This window comes from Colletotrichum aenigma (genome assembly GCF_013390185.1).
Source record: "Colletotrichum aenigma strain Cg56 chromosome Unknown KSG_Cg56_contig02, whole genome shotgun sequence".
NCBI lineage: Eukaryota > Fungi > Ascomycota > Sordariomycetes > Glomerellales > Glomerellaceae > Colletotrichum > Colletotrichum aenigma.
The window spans coordinates 4,040,472-4,055,213 of record NW_023500908.1 but is presented as its reverse complement, the minus strand read 5'-3'; the positions used below and the strand labels follow the sequence as shown (position 1 = coordinate 4,055,213).

General features: G+C 54.4%; 3 protein-coding genes across 3 annotated transcripts; 2 read left to right on the top strand and 1 right to left on the bottom strand.

The window, feature by feature from the left end:
* Positions 1-2,506: 2,506 nt before the first annotated feature.
* On the top strand, positions 2,507-2,791 carry CGCA056_v003143 (uncharacterized protein; the record flags this gene model as incomplete). The annotated part of the gene is made up of 1 exon (XM_037318400.1): positions 2,507-2,791. One exon carries the CDS (start codon positions 2,507-2,509, stop codon positions 2,789-2,791), a length of 285 nt encoding a protein of 94 aa, XP_037184203.1.
* Positions 2,792-4,152: 1,361 nt separating this feature from the next.
* CGCA056_v003142 (uncharacterized protein) lies at positions 4,153-4,620 on the bottom strand (the record flags this gene model as incomplete). Its single annotated transcript, XM_037318399.1, has 4 exons — positions 4,153-4,178; positions 4,236-4,299; positions 4,364-4,472; positions 4,562-4,620. 4 exons carry the CDS (start codon positions 4,618-4,620, stop codon positions 4,153-4,155), a joined length of 258 nt encoding a protein of 85 aa, XP_037183600.1.
* Positions 4,621-7,739: 3,119 nt separating this feature from the next.
* CGCA056_v003141 (uncharacterized protein) lies at positions 7,740-8,804 on the top strand (the record flags this gene model as incomplete). Its single annotated transcript, XM_037318398.1, has 1 exon — positions 7,740-8,804. The coding sequence occupies one exon, from the start codon at positions 7,740-7,742 to the stop codon at positions 8,802-8,804; it is 1,065 nt and encodes a 354-aa protein (XP_037184204.1).
* Positions 8,805-14,742: the final 5,938 nt, after the last annotated feature.

Sequence of the window (14,742 nt, the reverse complement as noted above, 5' to 3'; positions counted from 1 at the left end):
TGATCCCAGGCACTGGTAACGCCCGTTCAAAAGGCCGGACAGAAAAAGCAGAGAAATCGCAGGCTGGAGGAGTAGGCATTGAGCTACAGGTTGAAGACCGTCTGTCAACATGCTCAACCGTGGCGGCTCAGTTGCCTTGAGTAGGTAGCGGTACCGGTACCAAACCCTGCCATCTGCAAGGAGCTTTGACCAAACCATGGTTTCTGAAAGCTCTGCCGGACGAATAGAATAGCCTCCAGAGCGTCCGTCGAGACCAGCGAGCTTGTTGGAATGGACGCCTACGAATAGAAAGAAGTGAAGCAGCCACAATCATGCTTAAAAGACAACCTTAGGTAAGTCAGGATATGTCGTGGCGGTGGAAGGCGCGGTGACGACGTTGCCCTGTTAAGTGAAGACAAAAAGCGGACCGGGACCGCGCCAAAGCCGGAAAAGGAAAGTGGAAGAAGTCGCGGTGTGCGCTCGAGGGGTTCCCGAAATTGGACTTATCCGTAAGGCGAGTAAGGGATTTATATTCGTACTAGGTAAGTCAGGAGCGAGGACATAACACAGAGTGCGTACGTCCGTAAGGCACGCAGGTCTGTGAGTTTGATGGATCTGATCCGATGGCGGTGCTTCGTGGCGTCCGTGGAATACCTACGGAAGTAGAAACCAAATAGAAGGCAACAGGGGAAGTCCGGCCCGTTACGAACGCTGTGCGGTACGCGCTAGGCCTCAAACGGGTGTGTTGAGAAAACGTGGAGGTCCATTGCATAGGAACAACCTGGGAGGACATGGGCAAGTCGAGGCAGCTAGTTCAGTTAATTCAGGAGTCGTGTGCGCGGGACGGGTTTGATGAGGCTCGATATGGTGAAATGTCATTTTTCACTCGTGTCCCACAGGACCCTGGAAGCACGATGGCGGTGATGGGCTGGCTTGAAATGTTCATATGTCCCTTTGAGGGGGGGGGGATTGGGCCCAAAGAAAAAAAAAAAAAAAAAAAAAAAAAAGGAGCTGGCGTGAGATGGAGGAAGCTGTGAGGCGTGGGAATCGGGATGGGTGGAGTGGGGTGTGGAGCCGACACTGGAGTGTACTTTCCCTGTTTCCTCGTCACCACGTTTCAGATTTGGAGTTAAAGCAGGGACATGCCTGCCCAAGCACCCAGCGGCCGTGCTTTCCCTGGCTTTTCCAGGCGTGCCCGTCCTGTTCTTGGCTGCCAATTCCGGCGGGGTGGGTGGACAGGGGTTGGTGGTCTATAGGGTTCCAAGCAACGTCCAGTGTCGTGGTTCTGAAGAAGGAGCGGGACTTTGATAACCCCTCCCCTCCCACTCCTCCCTCGAGTGGCCCCTCCCTCTCTTGAGACTTTGATGCACGGATCTCACAACCACCCTGTGCGTAGCGACCGCCTTAGTCTGCATATGGCAAGGTGCAGATGGATAACGGAACCGCACCTGCCACAACTGCTCAGAGTAGAAAGAGCCGTCTTTGCCCATTGGCTGAAGTTCGATGGAGGCGATCTGGGATCGTCCGGGCACCATCGAATCCCAGCCTGCGAAAAGATTCACCTACCGTCCGTATTTCCTTCGCCTTGTATCACCTGGGCCGACCAAAATAACCTCCCGTGCCTACCTACATACCTACCTACCTACTTTGGTGCATCTAGGCCGTACATGCGGCACAAAGAACTTCTATCCGATGTGCCTCAGCATGTACAAATACTCCGACGACGACACTTGGTGGTTGGTGCTTGACGGTAGGACTGGCGGTTGGTGACCTCGACATTCGTTGCACCACAAAACCCGAATGCAATGACCGTCTTTCTCCGATTCCGGCAAATACGCCGTTGCTGACAACAACCGTGACCAACGAGACGCCAATGATTCGTTTCGCCAGACGCCGACTCCGATCGACAAGGCCCAGAAGTACCCAGCTGACAGCCAACGACAGCCCTCCCGGGTGACAATGAAAGTAGGAGTCGACCAGTCATCAACTGAAAGAACCAGGGGGAGCCCTCCAGTTACCCTACCGAGTGCCATCTGACAACGGCAACCCAACAACGCCTGACAGACCAGCCAGACGGCCCAAATGTCGAGACCTGCGAAGCATTTGAGTGCGACCAGCCTCGTCACACACAACATAACCCTTCTTCACCATCTAGTCATGCGTGCCATTCTTCCGGTCTGGACTCGAGCCACAAATCTCGGTTCATTACCGGACCACCCGACCAGCCGTTACCTGGCTAGGTATGAAGCGATCGTCTGCGGCAAAGGAAACTAGGACATCGTTAACCTATGGGGCTTCTTCTTCACGCACTGTCTCTTTGGTGAACCGCGCTCTAAACGCCGGCCATGGTCACTCGGTTCTCGGCGCCTTCGACAACCTTTCCTCTTTCGGTCCTGTGCCGCCTACGCGGGCTTCAACTGCCTCAATACTTGGCGCCAGCTTTCTACGTACTTGCTGTTATCCAACACACGAACGTTGGGACTGGCTGGCAGAGGCTCAGCTTTTTACATACATGCCTGACGTCGCCATGTCTCATCTTGTTCCGGTCAACCCTCAATCGACTAGCTCAACGGCAGAATGCAAATTTCAAGCTACCCGATTTGAGAAGCCGGCGCAAGTGCCACATACTGGAGAGGACTCGTTCTCATCCAAGCAAGAGACATTTTGCGACAAGCGCTGCAACGATCTGTTTCAAACGGCTTCTGGCAGCAGTCGAGGCGCTGCCACCAGCGATGATGCTCTATCTCTAGTCTCGAGGCTGGCCACAGTATGTATTTGCACAAAACCATTGTGCTTCGGTAGGCTCACTTGAGGCAGCTGTCATGGAGCATGGCTTAGGGCTGAATGACGGGCTCTTCAACGAGGGGTGTTTGATATCCGTACGGGATGCCTACCTTTCTTTGGAGACATCTGGACACCTCAGTTGCAGTCCAGGCACTTCGCATGCCATGGCTTGGCCAATACAAGTCGACCATTGGGGGTCAATCAATACGTACCGATGCAACGTTTCCAATTACAAGTCTCTACCCAGGAGCCATCTAGAATCCTTCGTGAGCGGCACGAAGTCTTTCCCTCTCGTCCCTTTCCTTCTCTGTACATTGTCCCGTCCATCTCTTCAATCAGATACCTCCGCTTGACCCAGGCTACACCCACTGCCGCGCCAGCTCCCTCACACCCACGGGGACACGACATCGAGTGCCTACCTAGTAAGCCCCTTGCTACCATCCACTCAACCACTGTGGCTGGTCCTTTCAGAGTTGGCGGCACCAAGCCCCATATCACAGCTGCTGGGAGAGGGGGAACCTATGTACCTACCGCTGTACGGAGTACAGGCTACACTGAATCTCGCAACCCTCGTCCGTGGATCGGAACGGCTCCATCTCACGGCATTGCAGAAAGCTGCACGGCCTGAGCTACCACTGCATGGCGCAAACCTGTACTCTACACGTTGAGCCCGCCCAATCCTCAACCTACCCAACTGCCATGCTTTCGCATCTTGACCAACCTTGTCGTGCCTTTTTGCCTTTCGGCGCGGCAACACCATCTACCCTGGCGGCCGTCGATCGAGGTCTGTGGGCAAGAAACGACCATACAAGCCAGCCAACGGCCTCGCTGACAATGGCTCTGCGCCTACGTATAAACCCCTTATTGACTTTCTATAGTGACGCGCTGTATACCGCGTAGTGTCCGGATAACACAGGCTGGAAAGACGAGACGGCAAGAGACAGACGAATGGTGGTGGCGAGGCAACAAACCCCGACGCCCCCCCTGCCGTCCCCTCTCCCCTCCCTCCCCTCTCCCCTCCCTCCCCTACTCAGTTTATCTTCATCCCATCTTCCAAGAAACCATTGTTCAACAACGCGCAAAACAAGAAGCAACCATGGACACGATTGTCAAAATGGCATTGGGAGAGGCATCCTCCACGAAACAGCTGCCATGTCCAATTCCAGTCACCCAATGACTGCAAGTAAGTAATCCTGCTGCAATGACAGCCTCGACCCAGCCACATCGCCAGATCTGCATGTCTCACGTTTGGCAGCGCAGTGGATTGGCACCGAATTCGTCTCCTGCTTCCGAACTCGCACCTTGATTCTGCTGGACAAGGCTGGACCACTGCAAGGATCCGAGCATGTTGGCAGTTCGGCCCCAAGACGGCTTCCTTTGTTTGAATTTCTACTCGTCAGATTGCCTTGGATGAGCTTGAATCGGCGTCAATCTAGGTCTTCTATTTGTAGGCAAACTCTGCTCGCACATACTTCTGTATGCGTATGCTTCGTCGGGCATGAGGCCAGGCCATCCCTGCTGGGCTCGGATGTTTACCTGCACCACACCAGCAACACAGAAGCACGCATGCACCGAGTCTTTCAACGAGCAAGTGAACGACCCCTCTCGACCAAGGTAGGCGGTAGCTCAGATATCCACCTCGGTAGCAAAGCAAGGCGGCTAAGCTGCCTCCCTTGGCGGCGCACAGAGAGTGCCGGCGGGTTCTGACTCTGCAATGGTCAGGCAATCATGCTGCAGGCCAAGAGGAAGCCAACGGATGGTCTTTCGAGGAAGGATGGATAGGGATCTGCCTGCTTACCTGTAGACTTGTAGTTCAGTAGAAGTAGGATCTGATATCAAGCTTGGGCTGGCCGGCATGGACACGGCAACGGAATTTGATGCTCGCCGTAAGGCAGGTCGTCCGGCATCCAAACATCAGGATTTGGCCCCCAATTAGGGTTCGAGAACCATGGGCCAAGGCTCAGGATAAGTACCCGCGGCGCGTGGCTCGTGGTCCATGGCCCGACCCCTCTCCGTCAGACCAGACCTGTACTGCCGGTGCTTCGACGATGGCGGCGTTCCGTCCTATTACCCATCTTGGGCCAGAAACAAAAGGAAGAGTAGACTGTCGGTAGGTAGAAAATCAAAAGAAAAAAGAGGGGCTCGCAGCAGGCATCCCGATGGCGCCTAGCGGCCCTTGCCACAGTTGCGGCATCCACCCCCTCTCTCCGTTGGCGTTTTGCGATGTCTCCCAGTCCCAGTGGAGGCTGCGACCGCAGCGCACCGCACCGCAGTGTTTAGGTGGGATCGGAATGGGATGAGGTGCACCTCCACCCAGAGACACTGGACACCACGACACCTATCCGTAGGTGCCTAGGTAGGGTAGGTGCGGTGCAAACTGTGTACTGCGTACATGCGCCCGTGCTCCACACCCAAGCTCGTTTTCACGCCCCCTGGTCCAGCAACCACGCACCCCCCTGTGCTCATCCCCCTCCATGTGTCATCTCTTCTGATACGCGCTGGTTGAAAATGAAATAAACCAAGGCTCAGGCTCACTGCAATTCTCCACCGTGGAAAACGGGCAACGTGCAACACAACACGGCTTGACCATATCCTGCTTCGCGGTCTCTCTCTCTCTCTCTTTCTCTCTCTCTCTGGCAGTCTGTGACTCTGACTCTTGGTGCCCGTCTGTCTGGACAGACACCAGCCTCTGTAGCTCAACCTTGAACAAACGGTTGGGCTTTTGTTTTTGTCCTCTCTCTGCGTTCCTTTTACCTCTTCTCCCGCTGGCTAGAGGTGCTCCTTTTCGTCTCTTATTCATTGGGTCCCCCGCTGTCCGGTGGCCCCTGTTTGGGCCCGGCTTGGTCAGTGAGAATGAGTCGGGCCTTGGGGTGGTTCGTCTCGTTTCCCGCGTCTCCATTCAGCATGTGCACCCCCCCCCCCCCCCCCCCCCCCTTGCCGGGGGTTCCTTGGGATAGGGAAATAACGAGAGAAATAACAACAGCAGGGGAAGAAAAAAAAACCACCAGAATCACGTCGTCCTTCCTACACGCACGCACACACGCCTCCATTATAGTGGTAGTGTACGGTACCGCGGCAGCCATGGTGGAGGACTCGCAACTGAGGTGGATGGAGGTAGGTAGCGTAGGTACTCACTCCCACCCCCTCGTCTATCCGTACGTAGCTATTCGTACCTACACCACCTTACCATACGTAGAGTACGCTCTTCCCGCTCCTGGGCCGCGGGTCCCAGAATCCCAGAAAAGAACGGTAGCCGTCCCTTCCACTCCCCCGTCTCTGGTCTCCCAGATCCCCCTCCTTGTCTCCCTGCTTGCCCCTTCCCCATACATAGTACGTATCTGTACGGTACGAACGTTCTTACATAGTACGCAGTGCTGCATCGCGCTGCAGCGCAGCACCTAGCTTCCGGTCCAGCTTCCTCTCTCAAGCTTGAGGTGAGGTCCAGTTCTCCAAACCATGTACGGTATACCTACATAGACGCCTCCGTGCCTGGACCACCGTCGAACCGTCTACGCTCCTCCCGTCCAACGTCCGGACCCCAAGGACGTCGTTTGCATCCTCGTCAATGAGCTTCAGGAGAAGGACTCGACTCTGGCGGCAAGGCGTCCATCCTAAAGATCGAGTGCCATTTCTGGCCGGGGCTGGCCCTGTTCTTCATGGTACCTGGTTCCATTCTCAACCCCATCTTCAGCTCCTCGATTTCGACCTCTCTATAACGACCTAAAGAGTCTTGGTCTTGTGCTCCCTCTGCCCCTCTACTCTCCTCTATCCTACCCTCTTCTACATAGATAGTACTTGCTCTACAGACTATTCCCTTCCTCTGTCTCGACCTCTGCAAGCCACTCCTTTTCCACAAATTTTGCCCAACCCGATGTGACTGACTGACAGCAGGCCGAGTCCGGCTAGCTCACCGTATCAACCTCGTGCCCAGGTCCAGGCCTAGAACTAGACCCAGACCCAAATGCTGGTGTTGGATCTGCCTTACAGCTACCCGTACATCGACCGGCATTTAAATCACAGTCTCCATGACCAAATGAGGCTGGGCCCGTTCGTGGAGAGGTTTCATCACAGCACGCCCCGCTCGTTTCTATCAACACGACTGACTCTCTGCCTCTCTCGAGGTGAAGACTTGCCTTGCTTGCTTCTTTCTTCCTTAGCTCCGTCGTTGCCGCCTTCCCTTCCCTCCCCTGCCCGCCCTGCCCTGCCCTTCCCTGCCCTTCCCTTCCCTGCCGCTGCCGCTGCCGCTAGACTCCTTCTCTTCAAGACTCAAGACTCAAGATCGCAGGCCTAGAGGCCTAGGTAGAAGACCCAAGAGGCTGTAGAGACCCTGCTTGGAGCTGGAAGTAGCTAAGCTAAGCTCAGCTAGCTACTTGGACCTAAGGTAGTTGCCTACCTCAGCTAAAACGGACGGTGGCCACATCACCTCGCAATTACCTAGGTAGGTACCGTCCTCCGGACGTACATGTCTCTTTGAGGCACCCGACGCTAGTACATCTGAGGTACCTTCACCTTGCCTCCGTTCGCTGCTACGACGCTCCTGTACGCTCACACCTCAGCGTACCGTTACCGTCCCATTCCTTAGCCCACCTCACTTTCCCATCCTGGGTCGCCCTCCAGCTTGCACCTGTAAAAAGGTTATTTCCACCACCTGCACCCCCATATCTCGATTTATCTTCCTTACCTACCTCACCTCACCTACCTCACCTCCTTCTTCTACCTTCAGAAATCTCTCTTCCTTCCATCCGTCTGTCTGGCCAGCCAGTGACAGCAACTTTTTTGTTTACTTCTCGACCTTCATTACCTGTCCCCTTTGTCTCTTTTTTTCTTTCCCTTGGCTGGCAAACACCACAAAATCACCAACGACGTCAACAACCCAACCACCTTGCTCCTCCACTATCAACATTGGCCTTCCCATGTTGCCGGCATTTCTCTTCAACAGCTCATAGTCACCCCGGACGAATGAGTATTACATGACCATGCTCACTGTTAAGCAGCCAACTCACTACGGCTACAAGTCCGTCCATGACCTACCAACTCCGCCTTCGACTTCCCGACCTTCGCCTCCACTGTCTTACCAAGACCACCCTTCTCACAAGCTGCTTCCCTCTATTCCCCGCAGTCACAGTCCACCTGGTCAGCCCATGTCGACGCATCATCGTGGTCTGCCTCCCCCGGCGGCCATGACTCTGCCCCCTCAACCGCCTCACTCGACTGCTGCTCCTCCTCCCCCGCCACCCCCGGCGCCTCAGCCCATCAGCCAGCCTCCGTCAACTCACAGTCATGCAATGGGCCAGTTGCCGGGCCCCCCGCCTCAGTGGCAGGGCGCCGAGGATTCCATGAGAAGTTGGTTGGCCGCCAAGACTGAGGAGGAGCGGAGAAGACAGGAGGAGGAGAAGACGAGACAGGAATCTTTGCGCCTCGAGCAGCGACGCATCGAGGCCGACATGCTGCGGACCTCTCTGAGCGGCGGAATTCCTCCACCCATCGTGCCGCTGGTCTTCGCCGGCATGGGGGGTGGTGTTTTGCCTCCGGCGGCTATGGAGTGGGCACAACAGTTCCTGAACCCTCATGGTCAGCCTCAGCATCACCAATTGCTTCCTTCTCAAGGGCCTCTGTCGCCTGATCATCGCCGTGATTCTCAGTCACAGCCATACGGGCAGTACCCTGGTGTTCCCTCGACTCCAAGCTCGGCCCCCGGGCCGCATGGGTTCACGGCATACCCAGGCTCTCCGGGAACGAGAGGCAGGGCTACGACGCTGTCCTCTACTGGCTCGATTTCTCGACCTCTCGGATCATCGAACTTGCCAAGCCTGAACACAAATGTGCCGCAGTCCGGCTCGCACGGCTCGTCGACAATGCAGAGTCACCAGGCTCACTCAACAGCCCAGTCTGCGGCAGCTCAGCAAGAGGCCCAGCCCAGCCCGTCCATTTACTTTCACCATTGGCATCCGCCCACATCTCAAGCCGGAGGAGGCTCTACACAGCCTGCGACACCCTCCGGTGCGTCCAGCAAGACCAAGAGAAAGCGAGAGTCGCTTTAGGCTAACCTCGGCTGGTGTGGCCATTAGGGGAGTCTCCTAGGAACAAGCGCAAGGCCACTGGCCCGCAAACAGCCGCTCCACCTCCTAGTCAACAGCGCCTGAGGTCGCCTCCTTTTCACGGTGGATCGACGCTTGGAAATCCCCCGCCGGGACGAAGACACGGACATTCTCGACAACGCAGTGATCTTTCATTTTATCGGCCGGGGGGTCGAGGCCGGGGAGAGAGTTTTGGAACCCCTCGAGGCATGTCTCCGCAGGTTGTCGACTCCGGCAGCGGACCAGACCAGGGCAGCACCGATTCGACATCCTCTCAACAGCAACAGCCGGCGAGAACTATTGGCGGACATTCGGTCTCATCTTTACTCTCTGAGGAGCCATGAAATCCGCTTCAAATCGACCTGCTGAATGATATATCGATGACCAGTAAACAGGCGGCGGCAACATTAGGGTGCGGACACGTGGAGCCGCAGGATCAGGAGCCACACGACAAGAGCGACAGCGACATCTGGTCTCGGCCAATTTTACGACTTGTTTCAGCCACCCACCACGGCGGAATTTCGCGAAACGAGATGCATGAGTACGACATTTTCCTCCGAACTTTCGCTTCTATGAATTCAATTCGCCAACTTTTTTACTTCTTTTTTTTCCTCTTCTCCCCTACGTCGTGGATCTCTCCGCGGCCCTGAACCGGGCTGGGGTTGCGGGGAGAGCTGCCGTCGACGTTTTCGAATTTTGTCCAACACTTGGATTTCTCAGAGACTTGGACTACCTCTGGATTCACCTGACGCCATTCCAGCGGATCTGGAACTGGAGGCGCACATTTTTCTTCTCTACAAGGCACGCACGGGTCACGGCAACTTTATTTCGATTCTTCCAGCGGGCGGCATTGTCCCTTCGACGAGCCCTTGAGCGCTCTTCTCTTCATCGGGTTTTCTGCTTCGCTTCACTTCATTTCGCACCTGGTGTATTGATGTGCATTGTCAACACGGCATTATGTTTGGGTGTATCTATAGCAATCGGAGGTGGTTTATTTTTCTTCTTTTCTTCATTTATCACGGGCTGGCCAAAAAGGACCTGCCGGGTAAGGGCTCACCTGGAGGTTTTGGTGCGAGCCCATCGAGATTCAGGTTGGAGTTGTTTGGACAAATTTTTATCTTCTTCTGGTTCTTTCCAAGTAGGGCCGGCTTCTTTTGGGGGCAATCTTACATGTATCATGATACCCTGCAGAAAAAAAACAAGACAAGACGCATTTTGCAGACGGACAGACGCGTTTCAACCCCTGGACGTGTTGATACCTTATCTCGCTTGTTTGATTATCGCGCTGTGAGGGGTCAGGTATTTGGGAGCGAACGGGCCAGGAACTTGGTTAATTAGCGACGTGGAATTACCCCTCGGCCCTCCTACACACCCCCGATAGCGAGAAGGAAAAAAAAAAAGAATCCCTGCTACGCTAGAAGCGGGAGAGAAAGTACCTCATGTTCGGACTTGGCTGGCGGTCCAGCGTTCTTGGCCGATTTGGGCTAGATGCGTCGGCCAGGTTGAGAAGTGACGGTCTAGTTGGCTCAAATAGGCTCGGCGGGGAGATTGGAACAGGCAGACTCAGCCTCGGTGATGGCGCGGTGGAAGGGGTCCTGTGGAACCGGCTGTCCGTCCGCCTCCGCCGCGCCGCCGCCGCCCGCCCGCCCGTTGCCCGGCGCCCGGACGTTGACGTCCCTTTATTCTTCGCGAAAAGCTGCCCTGATGGAGTACCTTACAGAGTGCCCTGCTCGGAAGGTTGATTGATGCGATGCAGACAGGTAGCGCGGACCAGATTGGGGACAGTGCGCCTTCCTTTGTCACCATTCCGTAGGTAGGTAGACCAGGAATAAGCAAGGTGTTGGTGTCGACAGTGGTGAGTAACCTTGGTTGATTCAGTCCGAAACATGGCAGGTCTTGCTGTCTGCAGCAGCAGCGGCCAAGCCAAGCCGCCGACCCTGACGCAGCCGTATTTGTAATGAGGAATTTTGGCATTCTCCTAACTCCATTGATTCCAACCTGTTTGTGCGACCTCGAAACAAAGAGGAGGGACGTATCCGTAGGATTCCTGGACGAACCGATAATCAAATGATTTATCCATTGCGGCTGGGCATGTCTTAACTGTCATCCGGATATAGGGCTGGCAGACAGGGACGGCACGAGGGCGAAGCGAAGGGAGCAGGAAGGGGGGATTGTGGCCTTGGCCAGACAGACGAATATGCTGGGACGGAGTAGGTACCTGGCGGTTAACCTCTCTCCAAGCTGAGACCGAAGCTAAGGGGGAGGGAAGCTATGGACGTGGGGGGTGGGGGTTGAAGGTCGACGACTGTAGGTGCGAATACCTCCACTGAACTTGAGGGACCTGACCCGAAGATGGGATAGGGAGGACGTGTGTTCATGGTCCACGGGCAGGCAAGCCCGGACGATAATCCACGAAGACGGATATTCGCAGGGTTGGAAGTTGGCAGTTGAGAGGGCTGGCAAGCTCCAATTTCATTTCTACCTTACTTACCTACCTGAGGTAAGGTGGTAGGTAAGGTAGGATCCATGGATGGCTGTGCGCTTGGGGCGTCTGTGCACAAGGCGCTTAAGTGGCGTGTAACGGGGTAAGCCTTTGGTATCATGACCTCCCTCCTCTTCTCCATCCTCTCCCATCCAACAAAGATTTCCATGATGCTGCCAACGTGTCTGCATCTGCATCCCCTGCGGCAATGATCCTCGTCGGATAGCGCACACCCACCGTGGCCATTCCCTTTCCGGGAAGCAATTGCTAAATGACTGCCTGCACTGTATCGGCAAAGTTCGATCCTGTACCCTATTGACAACCCTTCGGCGCGGCGCGCCGTTTCCTATTCTTCAACCCGCCAGCGGCCGTCACTGCTAGGCTTGTGGCTTGCTGTCAAAGAGGCTCAATCCTCCTATCTCGGGACCGAGATAGTAGGATTTTACCCGGCTGACGATGATGCGGCTGACCAGGCTTGAATCTATGCACAATGTCTAGCGTTGCCCAGGCGAGCTTGTATTTGTGGCGCACTTCCGGCGTCGTGGGAATGGCCACTTATTCATTCCCGCCCGTCCCCCCAATGGTCTTTGTGTGTGTGTGTGTGTATCGCTTCACCTCCGCAATGGGTCTCTTGGAGCGTAGTTTGATGCAATGCGCCACTCTTTCACATCGTCTTATAACCGAGTGCTCGATTGGGATTGTCTGTTACTTTTGACATGGAATGTTAGCGAGGCCGAGATTAAAAAGGCCAATACTAACATGTCCCACATTCCTCCCACACGATCTCGCCCTCGGGGACTGCAAGCCGCGTCCCGGTTGAGAAACCTCCGACCAAGGGAGCTCATGCCGGTCGGTGATGACAAGGAGGGGTGGCGACGGCCTAAGCACCCGGCATGTTGGATATAGCTTACGACTGGCGGCACATGGTTGGGCAAGGCCATGTCACCGTCACCTCCGGACGCGCATGGTCCTCCGGGTCTTGCAGGTAGCTCGGGGTCCAGAAGCTGAAACAGTCGATGTCTGCCGGGTGTGTTCTCAATTGGGGCTCCGGATAGGTCAACTCCCATGCTGACCTTGGTTAGGGTGTCTCGATTAGGGCAATTGCAGCTCTGCATGAGATGTGACATTCAATTGATGGCATTGGCATGACGATGGCGACTAAATACGCTGACGGGACGGCACTGTAAGGTTCATCGGCCAATCTCTTGCGTGCAAGCCACATGTCAGAGGCGGGGTGCGCAGAAAACGACGGCGGTTGCAACAGTGACAATGCAGCCGACGACAAGAGGTCGAGAAGAGATAGAACACCGGATTCCGCTGCGCCGCTCTCCCCCGAGCGCTTCTGAAGCATGTCTTCATCTGTTGTTGCAGCTTGCACGGATGTTCTGGATGAATCCTCATTTTCGCCCACAATGTCAAAAGACCAAATGATGCAATCGTATTTGTGGTCGTGACCCGTGGCCTGCTAGCAATAAGCCGGGAAATTCAAAGGGTGATGTTCTCGAGATCACGCGGGGTATTTGTCAACGCGTGTTACACGCCGACTTATGTGGTGTACTACGGACACCGTCCGAGGTGAATTACAAGAGAAAGATGTTCGATTTTAGGCATGTCGGTGTGAACATAATACTGTCTGTGACTTGTCTGGGTATTCTAGTATGTATTGCTCTTTCCTTTTCCTTCCACTAAAGCTGAAGAGACTGAATCTAAGACAGATGAGGATGAGGTTTATAAGGTAGACTTTGATCTATAATTCTAAACACAGCTATTATGTTATTTCTGTGACGACCAGCAAGTACCCGGTGTTGTATGTCTCAGTTTAATCACTCTTCTGCCTTTGGTTTGATCGTGCGGTCTAGTGAAGGGGTGCGATTTTCTCCTTTTTGATTGGGAGTGCCTTCAAAGACCATATTCCCGCTCGAACTTTCACATCCTTGACTAGATAAATGCTTAGAGTATTCAGTGCTCATGGCGATCAGGCTGGCGGCTCGCGAACTGTGGATTAGGAGACTGGCTTGCAGTATCCTCGTGGAGACAAATGTTTACAGGATATCGGCAAAGATGTGAACTGTGACTTAAGGGCAGGAGCAAATCCGGCATTGAAATGCAAATGTTCTCTATCGGCTTGCCACACCTCCCACATACGTCGCCTTGCCGAAATGTCACGAACTCGTTGCTGAGTTCAGAAGTGGCGGCTGGCCTTTCATTGCCCGCCCCAGCAGCCGTGTACATAATTTGATGGTTTGCTGTAGTCCTCGACTGAGCCACGGCATTTTATTAATCGTGATTGTTGATTACATCCAGTGCGAGGATCGCAGAGAAAGGGAAGCGAGTTGAGCAGACGCTTCTCATTAGAATGCTTCTCAGTCCAGCGTTGTTCGACATCAACATGTTTATGGCAAACTCCTACAATACAATATACACTGGCATGGAGGGGTGTTCTGTCGGAACTATATTTGAGTTGTACGACAAATCAGTGGACATAAGCCCACCATGTCTTCGAACCGCACTCGTTTTCTCATTGCGACAAACCCAGAAAAAGGCCAGAATATATCGCTCAGCCTAAATCAACTCAAGTCCCCAACAGCCAGGGGGAGGGGGGAGGGGGGGGGGAGGGAGTGATTCACGTGAGCCTCTCCGCCGGAGACGGGGCGCGCAGTCGGGACATACTCACTGCGGGTTGCAACACCCCGCAGAACAAGATAGAAGGTTCCTCACTGCCCGTATTTCTATTTCTGGACAGAAATTGAGATCAAAACTCCGGGGAGATAGAGATCAACCACCCACTCGTACGATAAATCCACAGTGGCATATGTAGATCGACACCTCCCAAGACAAGTCTCTCTTTAAGTCAGGGACTACCTTTGACACGCCATTCCAGATTTCCCGCTAGACGAACGACTAGGATACAACATGATGAAGGAGAAACTGCTGGTGGAAACGGGGGCACTAGATACCGCAGTATAAACCCTGGTCGTGGATCGTGCAGGCTTCAAAGGTTGGCTGCTTGACTCGCCGCGGCTGGAGACGGGCAGAATGGAGCGAGCAGAATAAATCGTGCTAACCCGACCATGAGCAGGGGGCATTGCAAACATTGGTACGGCGGTAATACATTATACATTGTTGTTGGTACTTCGGGCAGACGTCACCCAAAAGTATACTATCTCATAAGGGTATATGAAAAATTCGTCCTGTGTTCCATGGCCTCCTGCATCGCTTTTGAGAGCAATCGCTTCCATTCTCTTCCTGCATAGTGCTTTCGTCTCACTAACAAATGAGATCCTCCGTGTCTGAAGAGACCAACGTTTGAATCCCGGGGTATTTGTCGACGAAATGCGTCGAGGTCATCCTGACCAGCTCCGTGAACGCCTTGCAAGAACATCCATAAACGCGAACCGAAAGACATAACAAAACGTCAGC